Genomic DNA, 15850 nt, shown 5'->3' on the forward strand with positions numbered 1-15850 from the left:
TGATCGGGGGTGGGGGGGCCCACGGGGGGGGGCACTGATCAGCCTTGGCGGAGGTCTGTGCTCTCCGAGTGCTTCTAGTTACAAAATGCACTTGACACATTTTTATTTAAAAAAAATGTAATAACATGGTTCATTATGTAATAACAATCCAAATTAATACAATTTCAGAGCAATTTAGAAGAAATTAGTCACAGGAGCTACAGGTAATATAATCAGAACTTTAACCACACAGTTTAAAGATTAATTTAGCACATTATTATTATATTGCCGTGTCAGTTGTGTCTAATACAGTATCTTATGATCTTGGAAAAATGTTCCTTGACACCCTCAGATTGAACAGCAAACATTTATTGTGTGTTTTATTGATTTATGTCACAGAGAAAAGCTCCAGTCCAAATGTGAACGGTCTTCCCTGTGTCTCTGCGCCTTCCTCATTCTCTTCTTTCACTTGGCGCTGTGTGAGCACAGGCTCCAAAGAATACTAGCCTACAGGGTGCAAACGTTTTGTTAGAAAACGTTTTTCTTTAAGTAAACAGTTGTAATTTTTTTTTTTTTTTTTTTTCAATCAACAAGTGTAATTTTGTAAAAATCTGGTGTATTTTAGACAGTCTTATTCTATTTTAATCTGTGTTATTACACAATGATAAAAATCATGCTACATTATGATTCCTGCACTTTTAACTTTAAATTAAACCACTGTTTATTGTAGGAACATACACACATTTAATGTTTTTACATTATTATTATATTTATTTATTAATTGTTTTAATTTATTTTACTATCAGACTCCTGTGATTGTGTTTCTCAGTGAGCCCCCCACTGCTACTGCTGTGGGGGGCTCAGTCTCTGCTGCCTGTGTCAGCTCTGCACCTGTCCTTGCTCTGTCTGTGTGCTGAGCAGCAGAGTCTGTACAGTCTCCACACAACACCAAGGCAAACATTTTAACAGGACTCCTTACATTTTGGATTTGTGGCCTATAAAATCAGCTGATTCAGAGGATATAGCCTACTGTGAAAAAAGATCTACATTGCAGCATGTGTCGCCGCGCCGCTCATGTGATCGCTTTGTTAATTCTCACTCCACAAACGCTGCGTATAAATTCAACTGTAAAACCGAAAATATGAAGCTGATTGTTTTCAAATAAAAAGAGACTAAAAGCTAGAGAAGTGGACTCTCCATCTAAAGGTTAGTTCGTGTTTCTAGAGTTCTTGATTGAGACAAATGCTGTTATTGTGGAGGCGCTTTGAAACTTTCCTGAGTTTTTTTTTTTTTTTTCCAACTGGCGTAGATACCTTATATTGATCAAAATGTTTTAATTTGCCTTAAAAAGGTTCTGTTTAGAAATAAAGCCATTTATTGTTCAACATCAACATTTTCTATTTTGTGTGTATGTTGGAGTGTGTGTACTAATTGTGAATGTAATGGTAATAGGTAGGCTATCATTACCACTACTAATCTGCAGGGCTACTTCAATTAATGAGGGGAAAAAAATCTACTTGAGTGTCGTTATTACGTAATGAACCATGTTATTACATTTTCCTGAAAATAAAAATATGTCAAGTGCATTTTGTAATAAATTTCTCAAATTGTAATAACTTACTACATAATGTAAAAAAAAATTACTATATAATGCATTGAGGTAGTTTATTACAAAATGTGTCATTTTGTTACATAATGTGGCTTTATTACAAGATGACGTGACATTCTTATTACATTTTGAACTTTTATTACATAATGGGAATTCATTACATAATGCAGCTCAGCAGGGTGGGTATGATCCAATGAAGTAAAGGGGTAAGGGTCTGCAATCTGTGGATGTTTTGTTGGATTCTATAGAATTCTGTCCTCTGATAATTGCTAAGTGCTTGGTTACCTTCACTGTACATTTTCATTAGCCTTTGCATTCTCTGTGGAGCAAAACATGAGATACTTTTTTAAAACAGTGACACAGCAGATAAATAGAGTAGTAGAACAAAAGAGTCATGGCTGAAGGCATGATTAGTTTTATAATCACAAATACAACAACAATAACACCAAGAATACCACCCTAACTATCACCAGCACTTCTGTCATCATTACAGTCTACCAGATCTACTGCCCCAGCGTATACTATACTATACTATACTATACTATACTATACTATACTATACTATACTATACTATACCCTAAAATGTTACTGTTGCCACTTTTCATTCACCTCTGCTACATGAATTCTTCAGTTACTTACATTTATTACATTTACATTTACTTACATTTATTATCCTACAGGGTTGGACTATGGAAACGTATCTGAGATTACAGCGACTGAAAATGTTTCTCTTTGTTTTTGCTAAAATCCCATTCCTCGTTCTACTTCTGTACATCTTTGTGTGCTCCCTTGACGTTTTAAGCTCTGCCTTCCAACTGGCTGGAGGTAAGCATCCTTATCACCACCAGCATTTTTCAGTTTGATCATAAAGCTACATCTGAATTCATCTGAGTCATTTCAGCTCAGTAAACGATACAGGAATCAGGAATCAAATGTTATATTGATTTTTGTCTTTGTTTAAAACTACAATATATGCAGAGCTTCATGAAAAACACTTTGTTCCTCTGGTAATCTTCCTCCCAGGCAGGGTAGCAGGGGACATCTTCCAAAAAAATGCCATCCTGTCTAATCCAGTGGCTGGACTAGTGGTGGGAATACTGGTGACGGTGTTAGTTCAGAGCTCCTCCACCTCCACCTCCATCGTAGTCAGTCTGGTGTCCTCTGGTTGTGAGTTAAAGTATAAACAAATCTACATCCACAATGTTAATAATGTACTGCACTTTCATTTACAAGACCCGTTCATGTCCGTGTCTTTCTGTGAAGTGCTAGATGTTCAGTCAGCTATTCCTATCATCATGGGCTCCAACATTGGAACATCAGTCACTAATACCATAGTAGCTCTAATGCAGGCTGGAGAGAGGGAGGAGTTTGAAAGGTAATGTTGTGTATTATAAATATTCACAGCTATGCAGGTTCATGATGTTTATCTTTCGAGGTTGTGCTTATTTCAGGGCATTTGCTGGAGCTACAGTCCATGACTGTTTTAACTGGCTGTCTGTCTTGGTGCTTCTCCCTCTGGAAGCTGTGAGTGGTTTGTTAAGGCATCTGTCACAGGCAACAGTCAACGCAATCCACCTGGAGACTGGAGAAGAAGCACCAGGACTTCTTAAAGTCCTCACTGAGCCCCTCACAAAAATGATTATCCAGGTACAATATTCTCATTTTAGGGTAGATATTTCACTTAAGGCAGAGTATGAGCTCTTTAAGAATGTGAAAGATAACCCCCTTAAAAATTTACACCGTACATCTTCACTACACCCCAAACAGAAATTTAGAGAATGAAGGCTGCTACTAAAATGTAACTTATTAAACTGTTTTTGCATAATTATTACTCTAGGCTGCAGATAGATGCAGGAAAACCCTGAATGTCCGGGTCATTGAGGGCAGTCATTGTCTTTACATGCACCTTTCACACCCAGTTAAGATTTAGAATATCACACTCAGTGAACTCCTAAATCAGGCTTGTGACTAGATAACCAGACCGTAACTAGAAAATATTTAACCCATAAAGACCCAATGCTACTTTTGTGGCAGTTCCCAAATAAATTTTTCTCTGTATTTAACTTTTCTTAAGTGATTTATTACCATTGATTGTAATATTATCTATCTTATTTTGAGTTTTTTTTTTGGAGAAAATCATGTATTTTTCTAATTTACTGCTCATGTAGATGTTCATCAAAGCTCAGAGTAAAGTAAGGTTATTATATCAAAAACAGAGATAACTCAAGAAAAAGTGACTTCTTCAGCTAAGATAACATTAACTGAACATAAAAACAAATGTGTCCATCCACTGTCATTGATCAAACTCCATGGGCTTTAGTTAGTTAGTTTATTTTAGTCATGAAACAACAGTCAGTACAGTACCGGGTTCATCGATGTAACACCAATGCGACAGCAAAACAGGAGAAAAAATAATATAAAAAAACCCCAAAAAGAAACAAAATGTCACGATGGGGAAAAGAAAGGACTCAAAGGCTCGGTACTGAAGGGGAAAAAAAAAATTATTTAACAAAATCTGAAAACAACACAACAAAAACCTAACACAAAAACTAAATCAGAAAACAGAGTCCATTAAAAAAACATACAAAACCTGGGGTCAGAGTCCGTGGATGAAAATGGGTAATTGTCCGGGCTATGGAAAGGAATGAGGAGAAATGGACCAGCGCTGCATGGCTGCAAACCTAATCCTTAAATAGGCCAATGGTAATTGGCTGCAGCCACGCAGCGCCAGCAGGTGAGTCTGATGATGATAATGATTATAACAAAGGAGGAGCTGAGGGTCACACAGGCAGACCATGACCACAAGGGAGGAGCAAAGAGTCACACAGGCCCAGATCCTGACAGGACCCCCCCCTCAAGGGACGGCATCCTGACGTCCCCAAAGATACGAAAAAAAGCCCCCACGGAGACCAGGGCATCCTGGATTGTAGAGGGGATCCTGGCGAAAAGGGGCATGAAGAACCACAAGGGAGACCGGCTGAAGCACCTCCCGGTGGGATGGCGTGAAGAGCCTCCGGGCAGACTGGCTGAAGAACCTCGGGCCGAACAGGCTGACGCACCCCCCGGTGAAACGGCGTGAAAAGCCTCCGGGCGAAGAGGTTGAAGCACCTCCCGGTGAAACGGCGTGAAGAGCCTCCGGGCAGACTGGCTGCAGAACCTCAGGGCGAACAGGCTGAAGCACCTCCCGGTGAAGTGGCATGAAGAGCCTCCGGGAAGACTGCCGAAGCACCTCAGGACAGACCTCCGGACCAGGACGTGGAAAACCTCCAAACCAGGATGATGTAGCCCCTCCGGACCAGATCATGGAGAAACCTCCCGACCAGGACGTGAGAACCCCTCCAAAACAGGACAGAAAAATCCCCTGGTTCGTGGACCTCCAGGGCTGTGGCAGACAGGACTCCAGCTGGGCTTAGGACATTGACTGGAACTGAATATGGCTGGACTAGTGACTCTAACTGAGACAAGACAGACCGAACACTGACTGGACTACAGACATCGACTGGAATTGGACTATGGCTGGACCCATGACTCGAGCTGACTGAGACTGGACTGACAGGGGAACGGACTCTGAGACTGGACTGACAGGGGAACGGAGAGGGAGACCGAGACGGGGAAACAGGAACGCTGCGCGGACGGAACCGGACTTCAGGAACAGACAGGAACAGGCTTTAAAAAACGCTGCGCGAACAGACAGAAACAGATTGCAGGAACGCTGCGCGGACAAACTGAATCAGACCTCAAAAAACGCTGCGCGGCCAGAACCGGACTTCAAGGAGGGGACACTACCAGACGGCGTACTAGCCTCCAGGTAGTACTAAGGAAAAGGGAACTGGGCCAAGCAGAGAGACACGGACAGACAGACATAAAAACACGGACAGACAGAGGGACAATCTACAGAACTGAAGAGAACGATAAAATGGAACTGAAGAACATGAACTGCAAGAAACAGAGCTAAAGGACAAACAGGGAAAGAACTGAACTATGGAGAAACCGATGAAACTGCAGACAAACTGCAGACAGAGAATAAAGAGACTAAAGACAGACTGAAAAAAACACGGGGGACATATAACGCACATGGACTGCAGTAACACACACTGACAAAAAAAAAATTCGCACCCACTGAGAAATACACACACACACAGAAACTAGGAAATTCACACAGACTAAGAAACAGACTGAAAAATACACAGAAAGACAAATACACACAGAAATACACAGAAATACTCAGAGAAACACGCTCAGAGAAACACACAGAGAAACACACACAGAGAAACACACAGAGACACACACACAGAGAAACACACAGAGACACACACACAGAGACACACACAAAGAGACACACACGGACAGAGAGAGACAGGGAGGAACGAATAAAACAAGCAGAACAAACAAACTAATATGGACAGACAGATCAGAACTAATGAACTTCACTGAAACCATTAGACACACGAAGAAAAAGACACAAGAGAAGAACCCGGACCCCACGAAGGCCCAGGTCCCCACATGGAACAGGACGCTGGAAACACGAGGCAGGAAACAGACGAGAGACAGAAACGCACCGGAAAAAACAACACGGGAGGAGAGCCCGGACTCAACATGGTCCGGGACCCCACATGACATGGGAACGCCAGTAATACAAGGCAGGAAACAAACAGAGGACAGATACACCGGGAGAACAAACCGGGGTATGCACCCGACGGATCCGGGACCTCCCGAACCAACCGGCACGGAGGAGACCGAGCCGCCAGAGCTGAGGACAAAGGTAAGTCTCAGAAAAGCCGGATATGGGGCAGGGAAGCGCGGAGCGACGGTACAAGGGGAGAACTAAGGAAAGACAAACGAAACCAGGGATGAAAAACTAAAACACGGAGATACGAAAAAACGGGTCCCTTCAGTACCGGCTGAGTCCAAGTTTGGCTGGTCCATTCTGTCACAACTGGGGGAAAAGAGAGGACTCAAATGCACGGAACTGAAGGGAAAAAAAATAAAAAAAATTTATTTAACAAAATCTGAAAACAACACAACAAAAACCTAACACAAAAACTAAATCAGAAAACAGAGTCCATTAAAAAAACATACAAAACCTGGGGTCAGAGTCCGTGGATGAAAATGGGTAATTGTCCGGGCTATGGAAAGGAATGAGGAGAAATGGACCAGCGCTGCATGGCTGCAAACCTAATCCTTAAATAGGCCAATGGTAATTGGCTGCAGCCACACAGCGCCAGCAGGTGAGTCTGATGATGATAATGATTATAACAAAGGAGGAGCTGAGGGTCACACAGGCAGACCATGACCACAAGGGAGGAGCAAAGAGTCACACAGGCCCAGATCCTGACACAAAAAACATCAATCTTGGTGTTGCGACCAAAAAAGGAATAGCCTGAAGCTAAAAGCTTATTTGGCCTACCCTATGAATTTTTATCAACATTAATTACATTAAGCAATCTTTTTAAATTAATAGCAGAGTAAAAGAAAAAACAACAGTAGGTTCTTTTGGAGAATGAAAAATTTACCAAGAAAAGGAAATACAAAAGAAAGAGGAATACAGTTTACATATATGTGTATACATACACTATAGGCATTATACGACACTTACACATCCTCCCTATACCTTTTTATTGTCTTATCTTTAAACATTTTTTTGAATGCATGAATTGAACTTATTAATATTATTATCATTCTTAATTCCTTCTCACTACAATTCCACAAATGTACACCATTCACAGAAATACAGTTTTGTTTGCTATTTGTTCTTGCTCTTGTCTTTTTAAAAATATCTGCATGTCTGTCTTTTACTGATGAATCAATGTTGTAGAAGATGATGGTGTTTCCACAGTAACTACGGAGCCTCTAAACGTCCAAATGGGTCATATCTGATGACCATGAAAAGATGACCAACTGCATTTTACACCAATTATTTACATGTATTGATTGGATTAGTAGATCACAAGTTATTCAACATTTTAGATCTGTAGATGCTTTGGTCGCTGGTGGAGGTTTGGGTCTTTATGGGTTAATGAACCTCAGTTTCAAAGGAAAGAGATTCACTTTCCACATTTCTATCACCACCCAGTGGCAGCAACAAACTGTCACCGGCAACATCATAATAACAGTAAAATAATAAAGTTGTTCTTGTTGTGTAGCTGGATCAGTCAGTCATCACAGCAATTGCTACAGGACACCAGGCTGTCAGAAACAGGAGTCTGGTTAAGCAGTGGTGTCATACTGCACCCCTGACAGCGCTGGTATGATATAATGCACTGTACAACCTCTTTATAGTCAAGTTACTGTGTCCTCATTCAGTAAAAATGTATCTGAACATACTGTCTTTATGTTTGTGTTGACTGCTGACAGGACAATGAAACCACCTGGGGAACACACAACGTTTCAGAACATACAGAGAAGTGTAAGACATCTGTGACAGAGTAACTTCTCTTTCTTCCAATAATTTTCCTTTTGACGTCTACGCATCAATCACTAGATTTAACTACTTGATCACGTACCAACATCTGCTTTAGATGAATTTCTCTGTTTTTCTTCAATTTTTTCCTTTATAACCTAGTCTGAGTTTTTTTACCTTATCATTATATGACTGTGTCTTGTCGCTCAGGTAACCATCTGTTTGTGGCCTGCTCTTTGTCAGACCTGGCCATAGGTCTGATCCTCTTGGCCTGTTCCTTACTGGTGCTCTGTAGCTGTCTGATACTGCTGGTCAAACTGCTCAACTCCCTGCTAAAGGGCCAGGTGGCCAATGCTATTAACAAGGTGGTTAATACAGGTACAAGTTAACCCTAGATGCATCACAGTTTTAGCACTTCATGTAAACTTAAAGGGTACCAGTACTGGTCATGCTTAAGACATTAATTGTGCTTTGTGTATCACCTATTAGCAAGAGAGGCGCAAATTCAGTAAGGCATCGCCATGAATGCACCAATCTGGACCTTTTTATTATGTAAATTATGAACCAATGGGGAGCAGCCATTGCCAGATGTAAGTGACGTACCATTGTTGTTTCCCTGTGATGAGTGCGAGTAAACCAGCAGCAGTCAGTGAGCAAGACTGAGTGGAAAGCATGTGTTCACACTTGTTTGTACAGCTGTAAACTTTCCGCTCCACCATTGTCCAAGAGACACGACCCAGCACTGGTCAGTAATGTGTCATCTTAGACTGGTGTCTGCTGCACGGGGTCAGTGACCAGTCCATCACAGCCCATGTGATCGGACAATACTACAAGACTTCGTCACTACTGCTGCTGGAACAGCCCATGAAGGACGCAACATGTCACTGACCATACCTGACTGATGGAGTAGTGACTTAGCACTCATATGTACTTGACAACGGGCTATGACAGGGGTGGGTAATCCTGGTCCTTGAGGGCCGATATCCTGCATGTTTTAGATGTTTCCCTCTTCCAGCACACCTGAAGGTCATTATCAGGCTTCTGCAGAGCTTGATGATAGGCTTATCATGTGAACCAGGGGCCTGTTTCTGCACTAGTTCGTTAAATCGTTAAGCCCAGCGCAACACAAAATGCGTCTATTTAACGCATTTTGCGCTATCCCGTTTCTGGGCTCGCTCTTTGTTCGTTAACAACTAGCGCAACACAAAATGCGCTATCCTGTTTCTGGGCGAGTTTATTAAAAGTGTGCGCTCGCCCAGTTCCTCGCTAAAGGGCTGATTTTAACGCAGACCTCTGAGATCCGCATTAGAAGGAGGATATATTCTTGTAGCTTAATTTCACTTCGTTTCTTTCATGTATTTCCTTTGAAATATTATTTACATTTGTAGAAGATTTTTAACACAAGTCTGACAATAGCTTCAATGATATCAGATTTTTCCCATGGACAGTCTGCACCAATAAAAACAAATTTATCGAGTGAGAACTGATCCGCTCACTGAATTTTATTTTCTATGGATTTATGGATTACTAGAAAAGTACTCGGGGAGTGCAGACCTCTGCCGAGGCAGATCAGTCCCCCCCCACCTCCCATCACCACCAAAATGTAATTATTTGTTCCTTGTGCCAGTATCAACATTTCCTGAAATTTTCATCCAAGTCCGTCCATAACTTTTTGAGTTATCTTGCACACGGACAGACAGACAGACAGACCAACGCCGGCAAAAACATAACCTCCTTGGTGGAGGTAAATATAGATTAGTTCAGGACAAAGTGTGAGTGTGACTTTGAGAGATGAATGAATGAATGAATGAATGAATGAATTAATTAATTAATGAGAACCGTATGGGGGCAATGCCAGTGAACTGGTACCACACACCAGTGGGTGTGTGTGTGTCTGTGCGTGTACCTAATGAGATATGAGCGCGTGGAGGAACGGAACAGCGTTCAGTTTTTCTATATAATCTGTTTGTCCTGTTGTTGCCGTGGTTATGACCAACAGTGACCATTTAGAGCTCTGTTAATAAAGTCACCAGTGCGGAATAACTGGGGTTATCCTTAGACGTCCAGCCGGACACACCATATATATGTGTAAATAATTCAGTTCAGTTAAGAGTGTGCGTGTGTGTGTGTGGGTGGGGGTGCAGACAGCTGAGGGGGTCTATCTATAGTCAGATGAGGTGAGGAGGTCCATCCAGACAGGTGAGGGTAAGGGAGGAGGTCACAGATCTGGGGTCACAGATAGCCTATAATAGTTCTTCATTCTAACCATAATGCTGTCAGATCAGATGACTGGAAACAGTGGGAGCGGAGGCCTTCATTCTGGGTTAAATAGTGAACTCACCTGTTTAGCACACCCTTCAACGCAAATAGCGAGTGAACGATGGCTTAGCGAACGAAATGAGCGCAGAAACGGATTTTGAGTTCGTTAAGCCTCTGCGTTCGCCGACCGATTGTTCGCTCTCTATTTGCGCTGAGGGGGCGCGCAAACGGCTGTGTTCACTATTTAACCCAGAAACGTACCCCAGGTGTGTTGGAAGAGGGAAACATCTAAAACATGCAGGATACCGGCCCTCGAGGACCAGGATTGCCCACCCCTGGGCTATGATGAAAATTACCTGATGGAACCAATTGTATCATACGTGACCTTTTGAAATAGCTAGTAATGAAAATTCACTACAGGTATCCTTTAAGCGTTACCTTAACAATTCAACCAAAGCAAGTATCCTGCTTTTAAAACAGAAAATTCAGAGCAGGTTTTCACTACTTAAATACATTTACAGTATGAGGTCAGCTATGTTAAATCATTTCCTTTTTCTTGCCCTGCAGATTTCCCTTATCCTTTCACGTGGCTGGCAGGTTATTTGGCTCTTCTAGTCGGAGCGGGCATGACATTTTTGGTGCAGAGTAGTTCGGTGTTCACCTCTGCTATCACTCCACTCATAGGTAATACTGAACGTATAATATGTTATTGTTGATAAAACCACATTTTCCTCTCAATTTTCTCCACTAACTATCCTAATTATTTCTAATATTCCAACATATTATGTGCATTAAATATTTTGTTGGGGTTAGCAACACCGTCAACATCCTCCTAACTGATTCTGCAATTCAGCCCTAGTTATAGTTAACCTTCTTCATTAAAATACAGCTCCCAGTCAGCCCGGTGTCTTCTGTTAATGTTTTTTTTTCCTGCACTACATCCACTGCATTCTTTGTATGATAAAGTACATGTTAATCTGTTGTTAATGGTACTGTGAAACCTCAGGGATTGGCGTAATCAGCATTGAAAGAGCCTATCCCTTAACACTGGGCTCCAACCTTGGAACCACTACAACAGCCACACTGGCAGCATTGGCCAGTCCAGGGGATAAGCTAGCAGCTGCCACACAGGTACAACACACACTGTTCCCCAGTTCCATCAACTCGAAATCTTGAAAGTTATCTTGTGGCAGCATTTCAATTTCTTTTGTCCACCTGTAGGCAAGCAATGGAATAAAAAATAAATGAAGCTAAAATGGCCTTACTGCAGTCTGTGATAGATGTATGATGCATTCAGTGTCTCCAAAGGGTAGAGACCATAATGCATCATGGTCATAATGCTTACTTCACATGATCCAATAACTAAAGCCTTTTGTTTTTTCCCACAGTGTTAATCTGAAAATTCAATCTCTTAGACCGTTTATACAAGTTTGCCAAAAGAGCGAGTCGGTTAAATCATGAGGATAGAGACAAATAGAGATATAGATCATCACCAAAACCACTGCTGACTAATGTCATATTGCTGAATGACATGTCCAAGGGGCCACAAATATCCAGAAAATAGAAACTGAATCTGAAGCGAAGCTCCATGGAACGCCACAAAACGTCATTAACGTAGAGTGAGAGGAACACTACTTGAAAACAACCACTGCAAATGAACCAGACCTTTACTGCTCTGTGGATTCTCTAGAGTGGTTTTTGATTTGGTTTTTTTGGCTGAGAATAACATTAAGGGTCTTAGTCACAGAACAGTGACTTGATGACCTAAGATGACCACTCAAGTCTGTGAATATAAGATAGTTCTGACCAGTGGCGGCTGGTGAAAGGATTTTTGGTGGGGCGCAGTATGCAAGCCAGTTTTTGGATGCGCTATAACCACATATCACCACTAGGATATGCCAAAGCATATCCACCACAGTTTTAAAATATTAAATTAAAATAAAATACACAGTATGTATTTTCAGTGACTTATTTATTATATGTAAATTTCACCCATCTATCCTTCAAACATACACATTTTTCTATGACTGTTGTTAAAGTCAGGCATGTCCCTGACAAGTGTTTTTTCCATTGATAGTATGGACAATGCATATAGACCAGGGGTGAAGGTAGTGCATGTAGATCACATGGCATTAAAAAGTTAACCTATGGGCTGAATGACATCAGTACTGCTCCTGCCGCTCTTCAAACCCCGATCACTCACATAGTAGTCATTAGTGTTACCCACTGAGCTATCCAGCTGCTAGTGGAGGTGGCAGTAGTAATACCTACTGGGGGGGCATTTATAATGAGAGTCTATTATGGTAAATGTAGAGCCTTGGGGGCAGATTTTTGTGTCCCAAACAGGAAACATGTCATTTGACTGTTCACTAAACAAGCAAAAACATTTTTAAACTACACTTGAATGCAGATTATACGCGGCACTCACAGGCTGTATCATGTAGAGCTCATTTATTTAGATATTCATGATTCTGTAAATTTATTTTATGCAATTCCTATCATCTTCTTCATGTGAAACAGGTGGGGCAGTGCTCTAGTGCCCTCTATTGATGAGCCGCCACTGGTTGTGACTCAGGACTCCAGAGTGCTAAATCTTAACAGCTCACATTCTCTTTTCCTTCAGGTTGCTTTATGTCATTTTTTCTTCAACCTATTTGGCATCCTGCTATGGTATCCCTTACCAGCAACTCGCTTACCCATCCGAATGGCTTGCACCCTGGGCAACTGTACCGCCAGGTGAACAAACAAACGTTTAAAGATATGACCTCAAATTATTGGAATCATGAAAACACAAAAACCTGAATAAAGGAATGTAACCTGTTACCACAGGTACCGCTGGTTTGCTGTGCTCTACCTCCTCCTCTGCTTCCTTCTGTTTCCATCTGTGGTGTTCGCCCTCTCCATGGCCGGCTGGAAGGTGATGACTGGGGTTGGAGTACCTTTCATTACGCTGATCATATCTGTCGTGGCGGTGAATGTGCTCCAGGCACGGAGACCTCAGTGTTTACCGGTCAGACTGCAGAACTGGAACTTTCTGCCTGCCTGGATGACCTCGCTGCAACCCCTGGATGACTTCATTACCTCAGTGACCTTACGGTGCAGACAAAAGAGAGGTGACTATATTTATTCAATGAAGATTTTCACTCAACAGTCTTTTAACTTCATTGTTACCTCATATTTTAAGATTAGATGAGCCTTTATAAGACTTTATTGATCCCACAATGGGGAAATTCACAGGATCAAGGCAGCAACAGAATAAAGTGCTAGAAAAATGTGCATGCATAAAGACTGCAAAAGACAAACAACATAAAAAATAAAAAGACAATCATAGTTGTAGTAAGTAATAAAACTCTATAGACTATAGACATATTTAGACCCTGGATATTTAGACCCTGTCTAACCCTGTCCTGTTGGTGTCCAATGTGTACTGTCTGACCTTTTGCAGTTTCCCCTCTGTTGTAAATATATATATATAGTCTGCATAGTTTTTTTTAGTTGTTTTTTTTTTACTATTATTATTTTATATTGCTTTTATCTTGTTTTTTTGCACTATCCTTATGCTGGTATACCTTTTTTGGCACTTTATTCTGTTAATGCCTTGATCATGCTTGCCTTGATCAATAAAGTCTAATCTAATTTTATCTAATCTAATCTAATGCTGAATATTAGCAATTCTGTACAGAAATGTGATACATTTTACACAACATTACTCTGTTTTTTTTGTTTGTTTTTTTTTACAAAACAAATTTACCAGTCATGGTTTTTGGAAATCTTTCTCTGACCTTATTTTTTCAGTACCAGGTTGTAAGGGGAAGGATGGGCCAGTAAGGACACACTCAAACAGCATTACCTCTGAGCCTGACACAAAAGGAAGACAGAAATGGAAGACGAGTGGCGAAGGTGTAAGGGTTGATATGAGCTGGAAGAAACAAACACAGGAAGAGCAGGAAAATTGCAAATTAGAAAACATTGATCCTAAGAGAGATAATATGGCTCTAAATATGCCGTCAGAAAATGATGTGCAGAACATAAAAATAAATGCAAACCGAAGCAGTACACTGAGCACTTGGTTGTAGTGCTGTTAACCCTTTAAATGCACTGTAATACGTATTAATCTACAGTTTTCCACAGCTGCATTGATAACAGACCATCCACCGACATACATTTTTCCCTTTCAGACGATTATGCCTTACTCATAGTTAATAAATAGAATGCTAGTTTCTTTCCACCAAAGAGATAAAGATTAACGGAATCACTTTCTTTACACAACTACTCAGGAGGACTCTGCACTAGGTATGTTGTGCATAAATACAAACAATTAAAAAACTTCTAGGATGTTCTGAGCCTTGGTGTTGTGTGGATAATAAGTTGAACTGCAACAACATGCATAAGAAACAGGAAACAAAAATACTTGTCTTGTGGAGTTAAAATACAGGCCAATATTTCCTGCTGTGTATGAATGAGTGAACAGAAGACTGACATGCAACAGTCAACTTTAGCCTGAAAATGAAATACTATGTACTTAGGTGTTATTTACAGTGTGTTATGATAGTTTGCACATGTTCATGGTATCTTCTCACCATGAATGAAAGCATGTAGAAATTACAAAAAAAAGTCTTTAAAAATGTATTTGACCACAACACGGAGCATGTACATAGAGTATGTCTGCAGTTTTATGCTTTCACTGTTACTCATACTGATCTCCATATAGTAAGGAGAAAAAAATGACACTTTCAGGGTTAAGTGAACCACATTCATGTTGGGTTTAATTGACTTCTCTGACTTCTTTATACTGATTTTATAAATGGAAGTTTTTCTTTTTCCCTTTTCATTTTGTCATATACTCAAAAAGCATGCTTGTACATGCTCCTGATGAAGAAAGGACACAACTAGGTCTAAAAGTGTCCCTAGGATATTATGGGAGAAAAGAAAAGCTTTTAATCTACGTTTATGTCTCATTCCCAAGTAAACGATTTAGGTCACAAAAATGGAGATGGACACTAAATGTCTTCCAAAGAGAAGTTAAATTAGTGTGTATCTGACTCTACAGTCCACCAGAAACAAGTCGTCATATTTATGTTCTGTGTTTAGTGGGTACTAGCTGTTGATCTGAAATATCATGATAAAAAATATTCATGTCAGTTGTTGTCAATGATTATAGTGACAAATATCAAATAAATATTTCTCGAGTTTAAAGGCTGTTTTTGTTTCGTGAGTGTGAGTTGATTTAACCAGATCTTTGATTTTAAATGGTTATTGATGGTCAGAACATGGCAAATATTATACAAAGACTGATAAAAAATAAAAATAAAAAAAATCAACACAAAAGCTTGAAACAAACTCTGAAATATTTTGTAAGCCAAGACAACAAGGAAAACAAAAATAACCCTAGAGATAAAACACAAATGTTTACTATAAAATATTTATCGAGATGAGATGAGATTTTTTTAAACAGGGGGTGTACCAGATTAAGAAAATGGCCTTATTAATGTGGACAGGGCGTTATACAGATCCATCAATAATAATTAGGGTCACCTTTACTTTCCAGTTGAGACAAGCCGCAATCCCTGAAATATTTGACCACAAGGTAGAGCCAAAGATC

The 15850-nt window shown here is 40.5% G+C and overlaps 1 protein-coding gene across 1 annotated transcript; it reads left to right on the top strand.

Moving 5' to 3' along the window:
• The first annotated feature begins 2311 nt into the window (after positions 1-2311).
• Positions 2312-14431, top strand: LOC115433253 (sodium-dependent phosphate transport protein 2A-like). Its single transcript, XM_030154562.1, has 12 exons — positions 2312-2414; positions 2613-2756; positions 2853-2964; positions 3041-3236; positions 7733-7828; positions 7944-7995; positions 8200-8367; positions 10816-10932; positions 11255-11379; positions 12872-12984; positions 13078-13361; positions 14050-14431. The coding sequence occupies exons 1-12, from the start codon at positions 2312-2314 to the stop codon at positions 14322-14324; spliced, it is 1785 nt and encodes a 594-aa protein (XP_030010422.1). The 3' UTR covers positions 14325-14431.
• Positions 14432-15850: the final 1419 nt, after the last annotated feature.

Source organism: Sphaeramia orbicularis, chromosome 14, assembly GCF_902148855.1.
Source record: "Sphaeramia orbicularis chromosome 14, fSphaOr1.1, whole genome shotgun sequence".
Classification (NCBI taxonomy): Eukaryota; Metazoa; Chordata; class Actinopteri; order Kurtiformes; family Apogonidae; genus Sphaeramia; species Sphaeramia orbicularis.